Source organism: Ranitomeya variabilis, chromosome 2, assembly GCF_051348905.1.
Source record: "Ranitomeya variabilis isolate aRanVar5 chromosome 2, aRanVar5.hap1, whole genome shotgun sequence".
Classification (NCBI taxonomy): Eukaryota; Metazoa; Chordata; class Amphibia; order Anura; family Dendrobatidae; genus Ranitomeya; species Ranitomeya variabilis.
Window position 1 is genome coordinate 41,095,053 of NC_135233.1, and position 17,096 is coordinate 41,112,148.

At 45.8% G+C, this 17,096-nt stretch overlaps 1 protein-coding gene across 4 annotated transcripts in view; it reads right to left on the minus strand.

The window, feature by feature from the left end:
* The window catches only part of TRAF5 (TNF receptor associated factor 5), an 88,946-nt gene that overhangs the window by 25,283 nt on the left and 46,567 nt on the right, over positions 1-17,096 (minus strand). For all 4 annotated transcript variants that reach the window (XM_077282318.1, XM_077282314.1, XM_077282315.1 and 1 more), the window contains exons 2-3: positions 15,524-15,745; positions 12,778-12,835 (exon numbers count right to left, since the gene is read on the minus strand). In XM_077282318.1, coding sequence (XP_077138433.1) covers positions 12,778-12,835; positions 15,524-15,738 — 273 coding nt within the window. In that variant the 5' untranslated portion in view covers positions 15,739-15,745. The remainder of the gene's footprint in view (positions 1-12,777; positions 12,836-15,523; positions 15,746-17,096) is intronic.

A 17,096-nucleotide genomic window follows, 5' to 3' on the forward strand; every position in this document is an offset into this window, starting at 1 on the left:
GCGACATTCGGATGGTAGGGTCAGAATTTGGCGTAAACAACATGAAAGCATGGATCCATCCTGCCTTGTATGGAGCATCTTTGGGATGTGCAGCCGACAAATCTGCGGCAACTGTGTGATGCCATCATGTCAATATGGACCAAAATCTCTGAGGAATGCTTCCAGCACCTTGTTGAATCTATGCCACGAAGAATTGAGGCAGTTCTGAAGGCAAAAGGGGTCCAACCCGTTACTAGCATGGTGTACCTAATAAAGTGGCCGGTGAGTGTAATTGTCTAAGGGTTTTTCTGTCTGTCTGTCTGTCTGTCCTGGAAATCCCGCATCTCTGATTGGTCGAGGCCGCCAGCGACGGGCACAGCATGGTGACGATGATGTCATAAAGGGGACATGCATATTCTAGAATATGGGCCTGGGCCTCGACCAATCAGCGACGGGCACAGTATCGACGTAGATGTCATAATGGTTGCCATGGCGACGATGATGTCATAAAGGTTGCCTCGACCAATCAGCGACGGGCACAGTCTGCCGCGAATTCTGGAATCATCATTGTCCATATACTACGGGGACATGCATATTCTAGAATACCCGATGCATTAGAATCGGGCCACAGTATATATATAGTATATATATATTTTGCTAACAGCTTCCTCTTCTATAAAATTGGGACAATGGTGATTTGTGATAGGCTTATGGGAGATTTGCCAGTAAATCCATTCTCATGTGGAAAGAAAACAGGGAAGTGACTCAGGACACCATGAAATCTCCATCAGAGCTGCAGTCACTTTTTAGACTGCAAGACCTGCTCCCCTGCCCACTATCACAGAGAACCTGCAAGTCCTGCTTTCCCTGCCCAATAATGGAGCCTGTGAGTCCTGCTTTCCCCACCTACTAACAGAGCATGTGAGTCCTGCCTTTCCTGCCTCTTAACAAAGAGCCTGTGAGTCCTGCCTTTCCTACCTAGTAACAGAGAAAGCCTGTGGGTCCTGCTTTCTCTGCCAGGAAACAAAGAGAGCCTGTGAGTCTTTCTTTCCCTGTCCAGTAATAGAGCCTGTGAGTCCTGCTTTCTCCTCTGAGTAACAAAGAGAGCCTGTGAGTCATGCCTTTCCTGCTCAGTAATAGATAGCTATAGGGTGTAGAAGAAAAACAAGGAACCACAAGACGCTTCTCAAAAAAAAAGATGGCTGATAGGTAGATACGAGAGACACGATCACTTTATTGAGGTTGGGTATTTCAGCACTGTACAGGTGCCTTCATCATATACATAGACACAAATGGGAGGGATATGATGTCAAAGGTCATGAATAAGTTAATGAATATCACCTATGATGTCATGTCCTTCCCATTTTTATCTGTATATATATATATATATATATATATATATATATATATATATACTGTACAGTGGGGAAAATAAGTATTTAATACGCTGCCAATTTTGCAAGTTTTCCCATCTGCAAAGAATGGAGAGGCTGTGACTCCTGCTTTCCATGCCAACTATCAAAGAGAGCCTGTGAGTCCTGGTTTACCAGCCCACTAACAGAGAGAGCCTGTGAGTCCTGCTTTCCCCGCCTACTAACAGAACCTGTGAGTCCTGCTTTCCAAGCCCACTAACAGAGAGCCTGTGAGTCCTGCTTTCCACGCCCACCAACAGAGAAAGCCTGTGAGTCCTTTTTTCCCTTCCCACTAAGAGGGATGAACACCTCTTAATCTTATTGAGAAAAGCTGCCAATCACTCTATGTGAGGGGAATGTTATGGTTTCCAATGGCAAGGAAACATCAGAAGCATAGAATAAACGGACAAGCTCTCGGGTGATGGAAACTAGAGCTGACCGCAATGCTAAACCTACACACCACACTAGAAGTAGCCAGGGGGCATTCCTGCGTTGTCTCTAGATGCCGCGCGCCAGCCGGAGAACTAACTACCCCTGGTAGAAGAAAACACAGTCCTGGCTTGCCTCCAGAGAATGTCCCCACAGGAGATAGCAGCCCCCCACATATAATAACGGTGAGAGCAGATGAAAAGACACACGTAGTATGAAAGCAGATTTAGCACAGAGAGGCCCGCTAACTAAATAGCAGAAAGATACAACAGAGGACTTCGCGGTCAGCTGCAAAACCCTTCAAAACACCATCCTGAAATTACCTTAACTCATGTGACAACTCATGCCACTGGAGTGGTAATTTCAGCCCAACAAGAGCTTCCAGCTGCAGAGATTCACATAAGTGCAAACTGGACAAAACATACAAAAATAGACTTAAGGACTAAAGTGTCCAACTTAGCTGAGCAGAAAACTGGGAGCAGGAACATGCAACAGAATCACTCTGGATACATTGATGGCCAGCATTAGAATGACTGAGGAGCAAGGTTAAATAGGATACTCCCACATCCTGATAGGAACAGGTGAACTGAAGGCAAAGCTTGCAGGACACCAGTACCACAAGAGACCACCGGGGGAGCCCACGAACCGAATCACAACAGTACCCCCCCTTAAGGAGGGGGCACCGAACCCTCACAAGAACCACCAGGGCGATCTGGATGAGCCCTATGAAAGGCACGGACCAAATCAGAAGCATGAACATCAGAAGCTGTAACCCAAGAATTATCCTCTTGACCGTAGCCCTTCCATTTCACCAGATATTGAAGTCTCCGTCTGGAAACACGGGAGTCCAAGATTTTCTCCACCACGTACTCCAATTCACCCTCAACCAGCACAGGAGCAGGAGGCTCAACAGAAGGCACAAGTGGTACCTCATACCTCCGCAATAATGACCGATGGAAGACATTATGGATAGCAAAGGATGCTGGGAGGTCCAAACGAAAAGACACAGGGTTAAGAATTTCCAAAATCTTATAAGGACCGATGAACCGAGGCTTAAACTTAGGAGAAGAGACCCTCATAGGGACAAAACGGGAGGACAACCACACCAAGTCCCCAACACGAAGACGAGGACCAACACGACGACGGCGATTAGCAAAACGTTGAGTCTTCTCCTGGGACAACTCCAAACTGTCCACCACCTGCCCCCAAATACGATGCAACCTATCCACCATGGTATCCACTCCAGGACAATCCGAAGACTCCACCTGACCAGACGAAAAACGAGGATGGAACCCTGAATTGCAAAAGAAAGGGGAGACCAAAGTGGCAGAACTGGCCCGATTATTAAGGGCAAACTCAGCCAACGGCAAAAAGGAGACCCAGTCATCCTGATCAGCAGACACGAAACACCTCAAATAAGTCTCCAAGGTCTGATTAGTACGTTCCGTCTGGCCATTTGTCTGGGGATGAAATGCAGACGAAAAAGACAAATCAATGCCCATCCTGGTACAAAACGCCCGCCAAAATCTGGACACAAACTGGGATCCCCTGTCGGAAACGATATTCTCCGGAATACCATGCAGCCGAACCACATTCTGAAAAAACAGGGGCACCAACTCAGATGAGGAAGGCAGCTTGGGCAAGGGCACCAAATGAACCATCTTAGAAAAGCGGTCACACACCACCCAAATGACGGACATCTTCTGAGAAACAGGGAGATCAGAAATAAAATCCATAGAGATGTGTGTCCAAGGCCTCTTAGGAACAGGCAAGGGCAACAACAACCCACTAGCCCGAGAACAACAAGGCTTGGCCCGAGCACAAACATCGCAAGACTGCACAAAAGTACGCACGTCCCGAGACAGGGAAGGCCACCAGAAGGACCTAGCCACCAAATCTCTGGTACCAAAAATTCCCGGATGACCTGCCAACGCAGAAGAATGAACCTCCGAGATGACTCTATTGGTCCACTCATCCGGCACAAACAATCTACCAGGCGGACAACGATCAGGCCGATCCGCCTGAAACTCTTGTAAAGCACGTCGCAGGTCTGGGAAGACAGCAGACAATATCACCCCATCCTTAAGTATACCCGTAGGTTTAGAATCACCAGGGTAATCAGGTTCAAAACTCCTAGAAAGGGCATCCGCCTTCACATTCTTAGTACCTGGCAGATACGAAACCACAAAATTAAACCGGGAGAAAAACAACGACCAGCGCGCCTGTCTAGGATTCAGACGTCTGGCCGACTCAAGATAAATCAAATTTTTGTGATCAGTCAAGACCACCACCTGATGTTTAGCACCCTCAAGCCAATGACGCCACTCCTCGAATGCCCACTTCATCGCCAAAAGCTCCCGATTACCGACGTCATAATTTCGCTCGGCGGGCGAAAATTTTCGAGAAAAGAACGCACAAGGTCTCATCACTGAACAATCTGAACTTTTCTGCGACAAAACCGCCCCCGCTCCGATCTCGGAAGCATCAACTTCCACCTGAAAAGGAAGAGAAACATCAGGCTGGCACAACACCGGAGCAGAAGAAAAACGGCGCTTAAGCTCCCGAAAGGCCTCCACAGCAGCAGGAGACCAATCTGCAACATCAGCACCCTTTTTAGTCAAATCAGTCAAAGGCCTGACAACGCTAGAAAAACCAGTTATGAATCGACGATAAAAGTTAGCAAAGCCCAAAAATTTCTGAAGGCCCTTAAGAGAAGTCGGTTGCGTCCAGTCACAAATAGCCCGAACCTTCACAGGATCCATCTCAATAGAAGAGGGGGAAAAAATGTACCCCAAAAAAGAAATCTTCTGAACCCCAAAAACACACTTTGAACCTTTAACAAACAGAGAATTGGTCCGCAAAACCTGAAAAACCCTCCTAACTTGTTGAACATGAGATTCCCAGTCATCCGAAAAAATCAAGATATCGTCCAAATACACAATCATAAATTTATCCAGATATTCACGGAAAATATTGTGCATAAAAGACTGAAAGACCGAAGGGGCATTTGACAGACCAAAAGGCATCACCAAATACTCAAAATGGCCCTCGGGCGTATTAAATGCGGTTTTCCACTCATCCCCCTGCTTAATTCGCACCAAATTATACGCACCGCGAAGATCAATCTTAGAGAACCACTTCGCCCCCTCAATGCGAGCAAATAAATCTGTCAGCAATGGCAACAAAGGATATTGATACTTGACTGTGATCTTATTCAAGAGTCTATAATCAATACAAGGTCTCAAAGAACCATCACTTTTAGCTACGAAAAAGAACCCCGCTCCAAGAGGAGACAAAGAAGGGCGAATATGTCCCTTTTCCAAGGACTCCCTAATATACTCTCGCATGGCAGCATGTTCAGGTACAGACAGATTGAATAGACGACCCTTAGGAAATTTACTGCCAGGGATCAAATCTATGGCGCAATCGCAATCTCTGTGAGGAGGAAGAGAATTAAGAGTAGATTCCTCAAAAACTTCACGATAATCAGACAAAAACTCAGGAATTTCAGAGGGAATAGATGAAGCAATGGAGACCAAAGGTGTGTCCCCATGATTTCCCTGACATCCCCAGCTTAGTACAAACATTGTTTTCCAGTCAAGGACTGGGTTATGAGTTTGCAACCATGGCAATCCCAGCACCAACACATCATGTAGATTATACAGTACAAGGAAGCGAATCACCTCTTGATGGTCTGGAGTCATACGCATAGTCACTTGTGTCCAGTATTGTGGTTTATTACTAGCCAATGGTGTAGAATCAATACCCTTTAAAGGTATAGGAACTTCCAGAGGCTCTAGATCAAACCCACAGCGCCTGGCAAAGGACCAATCCATAAGACTCAAAGCGGCGCCAGAATCCACATACGCATCCGCAACAATAGAAGATAACGAACAAATTAGAGTTACAGACAAAATAAACTTGGACTGCAAAGTGCCAATAGCAGAGGATTTATCAACTTTCTTTGTTCGTTTAGAGCATGCTGATATAACATGAGTAGAATTTCCACAATAGAAGCACAAATGATTTTTGCGCCTGTAAATCTGTCGTTCGCTTCTGGACAGAAAGCTATCACATTGCATACTCTGTGGTGCCTCTTCAGAAGACACCGCCAACTGGTGCACAGGTTTGCGTTCCCGTAAACGCCGATCAATCTGAATTGCCATTGTCATGGACTCATTCAGACCAGTAGGCGCAGGAAACCCCACCATGACGTCTTTTACAGCATCAGAGAGACCTTCTCTGAAAATTGCCGCCAGAGCGCACTCATTCCACTGAGTAAGCACAGACCATTTTTGAAATTTTTGGCAATATATTTCGGCTTCATCTTGCCCCTGAGAGAGGGCTATTAGGGCTTTCTCAGCCTGAATCTCCAAATTTGGTTCCTCATAAAGCAACCCCAAAGCCAGAAAAAACGCATCCACATTGAGCAACGCAGGATCCCCTGGTGCCAATGAAAATGCCCAATTTTGGGGGTCACCCCGCAGTAAAGAAATAACAATTTTTACTTGCTGGGCAGGATCTCCAGCAGAATGAGATCTCAGCGAAAGAAACAATTTACAATTGTATTTAAAATTTAGAAAACAAGATCGATCTCCAGAAAAAAACTCCGGTATAGGAATTTTAGGTTCAGACCGAGGAGCATGTAACAAAAAATGTTGTATATTCTGAACTTTAGAGGCAAGATTATTCAAATTGGTAGCCAGACTCTGGGGATCCATATTTCAACAGATAAAGTCTGAGCCATTCAGGGGTTAAGAGGAGAGGAAAACAGGAGACTGCAATTAAAGCTGGAGTGCAACTTCAGAGGAAGGAAAAAAAAAAAAAAAAAGGTTTCACACAGTTCCTTTTCTCTCCTGCTTCAGCCTATAGATTAAACATTTGGGCTGGCCATACTGTTATGGTTTCCAATGGCAAGGAAACATCAGAAGCATAGAATAAACGGACAAGCTCTCGGGTGATGGAAACTAGAGCTGACCGCAATGCTAAACCTACACACCACACTAGAAGTAGCCAGGGGGCATTCCTGCGTTGTCTCTAGATGCCGCGCGCCAGCCGGAGAACTAACTACCCCTGGTAGAAGAAAACACAGTCCTGGCTTGCCTCCAGAGAATGTCCCCACAGGAGATAGCAGCCCCCCACATATAATAACGGTGAGAGCAGATGAAAAGACACACATAGTATGAAAGCAGATTTAGCACAGAGAGGCCCGCTAACTAAATAGCAGAAAGATACAACAGAGGACTTCGCGGTCAGCTGCAAAACCCTTCAAAACACCATCCTGAAATTACCTTAACTCATGTGACAACTCATGCCACTGGAGTGGTAATTTCAGCCCAACAAGAGCTTCCAGCTGCAGAGATTCACATAAGTGCAAACTGGACAAAACATACAAAAATAGACTTAAGGACTAAAGTGTCCAACTTAGCTGAGCAGAAAACTGGGAGCAGGAACATGCAACAGAATCACTCTGGATACATTGATGGCCAGCATTAGAATGACTGAGGAGCAAGGTTAAATAGGATACTCCCACATCCTGATAGGAACAGGTGAACTGAAGGCAAAGCTTGCAGGACACCAGTACCACAAGAGACCACCGGGGGAGCCCACGAACCGAATCACAACAGGGGAAGCAGTACTCATCATATCGCTACAGGAGCAGTGACAGAATCTAGACATTTTTTACATGGAAATAATGCATAAACCTCTATGATAACTGTATATCCCTGAAGTCGATGGAGCGCCCCCACGTGTAAGGGCAATGGGGTACTCGGTACCGGGTCTATCTCTCTCGGTGCTGGGGATGTCACGGTGGCCCGACCCGGTCCGTGGCCCTTCTGAGGGGCGTCCACTTAAAGGAGTAGTTGTTTGTACGGTGTTTGTGACGCCACCTGTGGTATTCGGTCAGGGCGACCGACGCTGCTAGGGGTCTGCTGGGGTGATGTTATGGCAGCTAGATGGTATACCTTCCCACAGGTGAAGTATGTCCCCAGGGCTTCCCAGTTGTATAGGTGGTGATGATGGACGTTGTAAGGCGCAATGAATAACGAGGACACAAAGGTTGCAGTCTCTTTACCTTTTACTGAAGACTTCAGAGTCCACAGTCCAGAGTACCATTCACAGGGCAGGCAGAGTCTGGCCGGTCCGAAGGCACATCCAGAGTTCTCTTATCCAGGTGGAAATCAGTAGCCTTCCTACTAGCGCCTGTGTGTTGTAGTACCTCCCTGCTGAGCACCACGGGATAGTCCTCACAACTTTCGTGGATGTTTCTGATGTTCTCTCTCTCTCTGTCCCCCAGATGATATGGATAGGACAACCCGTATGACGGGGTAGGCCTGGAGCTATTTTATAGGGACCCTAGAGACGCCCCTCTCCCACAATTTGCCTCCGTGTCTTCATAGGTATTAAGGTCGGGCAGCCAACTTGGAATCGACTGCCGGTCTCTGAAGTAATGCGTAGAGCCTATTACTCCCTCAGTGTTCCGGCCACCGGCTACGCTCCTCAGAAGGAGGCTGCCGATCTTGGGGCAGAACTCCTCCCGGTATTATCTCCTTATGCTGTGACTTCATTTCTCACTCTCCACAATATACTTCGCTTCGTGTCCTTTCTTAGGATGCTGCCGCAATGAAGTGCAGGCGCAGCTCCGTAACGTTCTATCTCGTGCTTGGCCTCTGTCAGGATCCCACCCCTGACAGGGACCCTCTGTCTGCAGCTCAGATGTTCCTCCTTCTCCCCCTGTCTGCCTGACAGGTCCTCTCTGGGTCAAACCCAGGCAGCTTCTGACTGACTACCTATCCAACCCACCAGTTTTACCCGTGTGTGAGGAGTGACCTAGTAAATAGAACCTTTGCTTCCCCTGGTGGACTGGAGTGTGAAGTGAAGTGTGTGACTGTGATACCTGGTCAGGTGAACTCCTTTAGTACCATCAGACGTAACATCACCCCCCCTGGTGGAAGAGCGACATTACTGCAACGACCAGGACTCTGGGGCGCTGCACTCCCCCCCGTTAAATCCAGTACTCCCGGACTGGGAAAAGAAGAACAACAATACATGTTAGCAAAAGACATACAACATTTCTGGAATGCTGTAAACAAGTAAATATAACAATGCTTCCCTTTATGGGAGGTGAGAACATTTGAACGTTGCAAACAAAACATATTTACATTGCGCAAAAGCAAATTGAAAACAGTTATTATCTATTTATGAAACCAATTACCCGTACAGGTGTTCTATCTATTAAATACTAAGTGCTATAACAATAATTTAACATTTTTCTTTCTCTGAGTGCAAAGTCTATCAACCATCTATCTATGGCTCTCTAGAGGACTCTCTAACCCCTACGGGTTCACTTTATTGAAATTCAGCTTTCAACTTTCTCTTGTCCTCAATTTTATTTAAAGTACATCATTAAACATTTTCAAACATTTCTTATCACTAGCTTTCTGACTACATACTATCACTATGTAAAACATTATTACTATCTATTTAAGGCAACATTATTATATTTTGGCTAAGTGCAACAAGTAAACATTCCCTTTAAGAGAAAATCTCAAGTCTCTTCTGAGGTAGTGCAAACAATCAACAAGTCAGTTAGTAACTTTAAAGCAAGAACTTTCGCGCTGTAATCAGGAACAGTCTCTTCAAAAAGCTCTTCTTTGTAAAACCAGTAGGGAGCACCTTTAAGAAAGTGCAAACTATGTACAGCAACAGTTTGTGAACCATTCACCGTCCATGATTCGGCAGTCTTTTAAGAAAATGATAAACATAGAAAACTTGTGCAAAACTTGAAACAACAGGGATCCCGGGTAAACTAAGGGATCCCTTTAAGAAGAATAACCCTAAACGGGTTTTAAGCAGCAGGAAACATGGAAACAATCAGTTAACTATTTACAGTTTTCGGTTCTCCGAGGTTTATTCTGGCGGTCTCCACCAGGGCTTTACCTGACAGGTAGCCCTCTGCGGTTTAGGAAGACTCAGATCCAAGTCCACTCCCGGTGCCAGGTGCACCCCATGAGTTTGTTCTCCCTGCATGGTCAGGTCGTGCGCGGCAATGAAAGTCTGTGTGGTCCGGTGGATGATGCCAGGGACGGTAGGGGTTGCTGCGGCTGCGTCAGCGGTAAGTTCTTCCTCCAGGGTCCTGGATACCGCCAAGAGGGCTGTGCATCTCTGTACATCCTGGGCCCACCAGCCGTCCCCCTTTTGGTACCGGCGGTAGGTTACCGCGTCTCCAGGTTTCAGGATGGGGTCTTCACCATCTCCACACAGGCAGGACTCTACCTCCTCCCGGGTGACGTGGACCCTCACCGACGACCCGATCTCTTGTACAAATCCCTTTCCTTTCTGAGGTTGGTAGACGATCACGACACCCCACTTCGGCAAAGAGCCATCCAGCAACTCGCCTCGAACTTCCCGCTCCACTTCTCTCGCGTACTCAGCAATCAGGTGCCTCCGATATTCCCCGCATGGGAAGGGCCCAAGATCATGCCCCCCCGGTGGTCTGGGGTCAGGCGACGGGAACGCCGGGGCTCCAGCAGTCGTGGTAATGAACGGATCAGGCGCGGAGGGAAGACGGTCCCCCTGGTAACCGCGGCACCGGGTATCTGCGCTTGAGACGACTCTTTCGGCGCCACTCCACTCCTCTGGGGAAGGCGCCAGGGCTGGTGACGGCGCAGGCAGCGGACTCCCCATAGGCAGCTCCCAGGGGTCCAGGCTCTCCAGCGGTGGCATGTTGGAGTAGTCCTCCAGTGACGGGGTCTGTGCGGGGCCATTCTTTTTCGGATGTCCCCTCTGGTCTCCAGCTCCATTCCTTCTGAGTCATGGTTTCGTTTCTTCGGTCTCCGCCCGCTATAGAGAATTAGGAGGCGGACCTCAGTTGCTGACGGACACGTCCTCAGGATACAGAAATATTTAGACTGGGCGGCCACTATTTTTTGCGCTTCTCAGTTGGTTCACGCCCACAGCTCCACGCCCTTCTTCTTCTCCTGTGCTCCTCGTGGCGCGGTAATGGCGGCAATTTTGGCGGCAAATGGCAATACACAGTCTTTCAGCAAATCACAGTTCTAATACAGTTCTGACACAGTTCTTAGGCACACATGACCTGATTTTCAGGCTTAAGTAGATCCTGTTCGTGACGCCAAAAAAATGGATCACCCCCACGTGTAAGGGCAATGGGGTACTCGGTACCGGGTCTATCTCTCTCGGTGCTGGGGATGTCACGGTGGTCCGACCCGGTCCGTGGCCCTTCTGAGGGGCGTCCACTTAAAGGAGTAGTTGTTTGTACGGTGTTCGTGACGCTACCTGTGGTATTCGGTCAGGGCGACCGACGCTGCTAGGGGTCCGCTGGGGTGATGGAATGGCAGCTAGATGGTGTACCTTCCCACAGGTGAAGTATGTCCCCAGGGCTTCCCAGATGTGTAGGTGGTGATGGTGGACGTCGTGAGGAGCAATGAATAATGAGGACACAAAGGTTACAGTCTCTTTACCTTTTACTGAAGACTTCAGAGTCCACAGTCCAGAGTACCATTCACAGGGCAGGCAGAGTCCGGCCGGTCCGAAGGCACATCCAGAGTTCCCTTATCCAGGTGGAAATCAGTAGCCTTCCTACTAGCGCCTGTGTGTTGTAGTACCTCCCTACTGAGCACCACGGGATAGTCCTCACAACTTTCGTGGATGTTTCTGATGTTCTCTCTCTCTCTGTCCCCCAGATGATATGGATAGGACAACCCGTATGACGGGGTAGGCCTGGAGCTATTTTATAGGGACCCTAGAGACGCCCCTCTCCCACAATTTGCCTCCGTGTCTTCATAGGTATTAAGGTCGGGCAGCCAACTTGGAATCAACTGTACTGCCGGTCTCTGAAGTAATGCGTAGAGCCTATTACTCCCTCGGTGTTCCGGCCACCGGCTACGCGCCTCAGAAGGAGGCTGCCGATCTTGGGGCAGAACTCCTCCTGCTATTATCTCCTTGTGCTGTGACTTCGTTTCTCACTCTCCACAATATACTTCGCTTCGTGTCCTTTCTTAGGATGCTGCCGCAATGAAGTGCAGGCACAGCTCCGTAACGTTCTATCTCGTGCTTGGCCTCTGTCAGGATCCCACCCCTGACAGGGACCTCTGCCTGCAGCTCAGATGTTCCTCCTTCTCCCCCTGTCTGCCTGACAGGTCCTCTCTGGGTCTAACCCAGGTAGCTTCTCACTGACTTCCTATCCAACCCACCAGTTTTACCCGTGTGTGAGGAGTGGCCTAGTAGATAGAACCTTTGCTCCCCCTGGTGGACTGGAGTGTGAAGTGTAGTGTGTGACTGTGATACCTGGTCAGGTGAACTCCTTTAGTACCATCAGATGTAACATCACTCCCCCTGGTGGAAGAGCGACATTACTGCAACGACCAGGACTCTGGGGCGCTGCACTAGCATATCCTTTGGTGTACTTTACTGCCTCTAGATACAAGACCACACCAAGTGGCTTTATAAGTAGTTATCCTCTGCAGACAACCCCTGTGCATATGACTGATTTTGGCATACAAATGCATAGTAGGGGGTCTCCTCTCATAATTCCTCCCATGAGACAGAGCAGAGAGCTGCTGCTAATAATGTCTATGAGGCTGGAAGATCAAGTAGGTTGGATTTTCCCCATCCCGTTATAGTTGTTTTTTTTTCGAAACACCAAAATACCACTAAAAATTGCCAATGATCTGGTGGTCGCACATCTCCACCCGCATACATAGAAGTAACATGCTAGTATAACCACATCAATGCAGGAATTGTATATCGTCACATGGACAGAAGCTCGACTATAATCTCATGTCTGTGGTCACCTTCCACCACCAGTGTCCATGTCCCAATGTCAATATCCGAAGGTTCTAGATATAACATGTAAAGACCACAGTGACCGATACGATCAGATGTCATCACAGCAATGTCCTGGATATTAGCGCAATAAAAGACAGATTTTTCTTACCTCTTGTATTTTTATATTTTCTTTGTCCATCGGACACTGAGGAATTTCATACAACTCTCTGCAAAGAGGGATGATGGAGTATGTGTCAGCCACAATTATATTTATACTTGAAGATTCCTATAGACATTCTGTATATTAAGTCCCAGTGAACCGGTAGGATCAGATATGCTCAGATATTTAGGGTCCATAGAACCTGAGCAAAATACAAGTAAGGCCTCATTCTAACATCCATTTTCACACATAGAATACATGACCATTATAATTTATGCTGCTTTTTACATTTCCAGGTTTTTAATTGTGTACATTGCTACATATGAGATTTGTGTTATATATCGTATTTTTCAGACTATAAGACGCACTTTTTTCCTCCAAAAATGTGGAGGAAAATGGGGGTGCGTCTTATAGTCTGGATGTACCTGCTCTGGCTGTGGATGGGGAGGTGGGGGAGCAGCAGTGGGGGACTGGCTGCTGCAGCAACTCCTGTCTCCGCTTCTTAAGAGAAATGAATATTCACTGCTCTCCACGCCCTTGGGAGTGGAGAGCAGTGAATATTAATTGATCTTTAATGGCAGGCACAGTAGCAGCAGCCACCGGCTTCCTGCAGCTGCCATTCGATCATGTGTGCCCGCTATTAAAGAGAATGAATATTCACTCCACTCCACGCTGGAGACATGCATTACTTAATAGAGACACTTTTTGGATTCACCAAAAGGTCTTAATAATAGATAAGCTTTAATTTTCCATTATTGAACATTTTTTCTAATCTTTTTGTTGTTCCTTTCGAGGCCTTTAATTATATCTAATTATGCACATACCTAGAACCAAGGTGTATTCAGCCGATAGGACTGTGTCTGCTTGAGAGATGTATTGCTATGCAGGATTTGGGTAAGATCTGAGGAAGTTAAAAACGTGTTGCCTGATACTTTATATCTGTAGTCTATGTTCACATTTTGGAATTATACTACATGTTTTTAGCTACTGTTACTTTAGAACGTTGAGTGCTGGCTCTTTTTTTGGCTTCATATATGTGAACATTGGATATATGAATTCTGAATTGCATTGCTGGTATACAGACTGTTGTTAGAAATTTAATGATTCTTAGTTTAAAATTTGATCAAATTTGTCTAAGCCCATCAGTCCGAGAGTGTTTAATTAGAGTTGTATCCTGCCTGCACTTTAAATTTGTAGGCCCAGCACAGTACCAAGATATATATTTCCTAGGCCCAGCATAGGAGAGGTAATTCTGATCATGTAAATTCGCATCTAAGGAGGTTGTTTTATTGCTGGTTGATGGGTTCACACGATTTGGTCAAAATGTGAACTGTGAACTACAAGAGTAAGGGACCATCCTGATTGAGTACACCTTGTCGAGGTGGAATGGCTTTTACACTCTTTTGATCAAGATAGTGTCAACTAAGTACGGTACCTATGTTATTTACATATACTATAATTATTTATTTACTTACTGCAGGGTAGTTGCTCATTGTTTTTATCCTTGCTTTTTCATTACTGCTATAAAGACTGTTCTTTGAAATTTACGATTCTTAGTTTACATTTTGATCAAATTTGTCTAAGCCCATCAGCCCAAGAGTGTTTTAATTAGAGTTGTATTCTGCCTGCACTTTAAATTTGTAGGCCTAGTGTGGGAGAGGTAATTCTGATTAAGTTCCCATCTAAGGAGGTTGTTTTATTATTTGCAGATGGGCTCACACAATTTGATCAAAATATGCACTGAGAATCTCAATTTTACAGTACAGTCTATGTAGCATTAATGCAGTTCCAAGTTCATATATTCAATGTTTGCATCTACTGTATTTTAGTCCGCTCACAGTGCACTTACATCTGTTCGATAGAACTCAAGGGGCTGTGACCAAGAGTGGGCCAGAACTGTAGCATACTAACATGGTTATGTTCCAGAAATATGACCAGAAATATTTTAAAGATTTAATGCATGAGGACTGCTCCATCATAACGGTTAATCCTGAGCTACTTGGTTCATGAACTATACTCAGAGCTGTAAGACAGAATTAAAGGGAACCTGTCAGCAGGATTTTGCTAAGTAAACTACAGGCATTGTCAGGTTGGCAGTATTACACTGATTAAATTGATACCTGGGGTGAAGAAATCCGTCTTGTAGTTCTTGTGTAATCAGTGTCAGAACTTTTCAGCTATTGTTATGCCCGGGCAGGGTCTTATCTTCCTGCTCTAGGCCAGAGAAACCAAGGAAAGACCTGCCCACAGTTCGCCCCAAAGCACAAACAGTCTGTCTCTCACTGTCTCTATGATGAGGAACATGTCTGTGCTTCGGCATGGCCTGTGGGCAGGTCTTTCCTTAGTTTCTCTGGCCTAGAGCAGGAAGATAAGGCTCTGCTTACAGTCCCGCCCTGAACATGGGCGTCTCATTAGCTGAAAACGTCTAACACTGATTACACAAGAACCACAAGACGGATTTCCTCACCCCAGGTATCATTTTAATCAGTGTAACAGCGCCAACCTGACAATGCCTGTAGTTTACTTAGCAAAATCCTGCTGACAGATTCTCTTTAAGTATACGTATATTGTATCTGAGCCTAACAATGCAAATCTATATTAGTCAGTGTGCTGAGATGAGGGTATTGCAATGGTGTACATAAGTGTGCGTCACCCAATATCTGCCTGGGTCTTCAGATAATATCATGATAATGATATACTGTAGTCAGATGTGTGATAAGTGCAGCACATGCTACAAAAACCATACGGCACTCACTTCAGGCTCAGCATACATTTCTCACAGAAGCGGTGACCACATCCTGTTTGATGAGGATTGTGAAGAACCAGATGGCAGCTTGCACACTTGTACCGCTCCTGCAATGTCTCCACAAACACATATTCCTGCTTCGGCTCAAAGTCAAGTGACAGTCCCGCGCCAGAGTTCTGCCTGCCCAATTTTTCTGGATGCAATGTAATTTCGGCACAATCCATGGTGGAGCTGGAAGAAAGCCAATAAAAAATGAAATATTGAGGAATATTTCTGAAAGTGAAAGAATAATTACAGGAAACGCACTGTGTTGTGGTGTGGAGTCTCACCCAGCGCTGCAGAAGACAAGGTCCCCCCTTAACAAGTGTTTAGCACATTGATAAGGGTCCTTCACAGCAGCAGTAATGTTGCCTGTGTGGTTAGTCAAGTCCCAGTGAGACATCAAAATGGCTCAAAATAATAAAAACAAATTATACTAACCTTCACTGCGTCCCATAGGTCATATTGTGGGGGTCCGGGGCTTACCTATTACTTGGTGGTCTTTCTTTCTAGTCTTATCTCAGAACATCGGAAATGCCCACTCAGCCAATCACTGCAGTCGATAATTGGCTAAAAGGGCATTTTGGGTGTGTTGAAAATGGGCTCAGGTAGCACAGATCGGGAGACCGAGGGAGAGTAAGTACCAGAACAGGACCTGCAGGGAGCAGTGCAGGGAGTATCATTTCTTTTATTATATTGAGCAATTTTATCAATCATTTTGATCAACAAAAATTATGGGTTGTGGGTAAAACTATAGATTAAAAAAAAATGAATGCTTGGCCTTAAATGAGTAACTGAACTTTAAATTGTTTGAAATAACTTTATCTAGCATGGAAAGTTATGAAACTTTAATAAGGAATTTGTTTTAATTCCTGTAAAAAAAATTGAATATATGTGGTTTCCAAACCCCGGCTTTTCCCAGTCTAACTTCCTGCCTGCAGTTGCATGGGTGTCAGAACGTATTTGGAGTACAGATCATGGCAGTTATGGATCGGCGCTTGTCTCTTCCTCTCAGAACAGTCTCCTGCAGCAGCTTATCCCCAGAGTAAGGGCTCATTCAGACGTAAGTTTTTCTCGTACGAGTGCTATCTGTGGTTTTCAAGGATAGCCTTGCATTTATGATATTCTATGGGGCTGTGCACATATCCATTTTTTTTGTGTTAAAAAAATGGAGATATGTCCGATTTTGATCCGCGGGTTGATTCAAAATCGGCAATAGGGCCATGAACACAGACTGCCATAAAAGAGAAGGTGGAGACATTTTTTTTCTCCATGTACAAGAAACACTGATGACCCTCGGACCAAACTCTAAAATGAATAATTGGTCCATTTCGTATGTGGAAAATACTGACGTATGAATGAGCCCTTAGTGAAATGCAGGTGCTGAGCTGACCCTTCCACTGCCATTTTCTGCACTCCAAATGTCTACGTGCTGGGAAAAAGACGGGTTTTGGAAGCTGCATAAATAATAAAAAAAAATTAACAGGAATGAAAACAAATTCCCTAATAAAGTGACTTTCAAAGTTTCAGAACTTTCCAAACT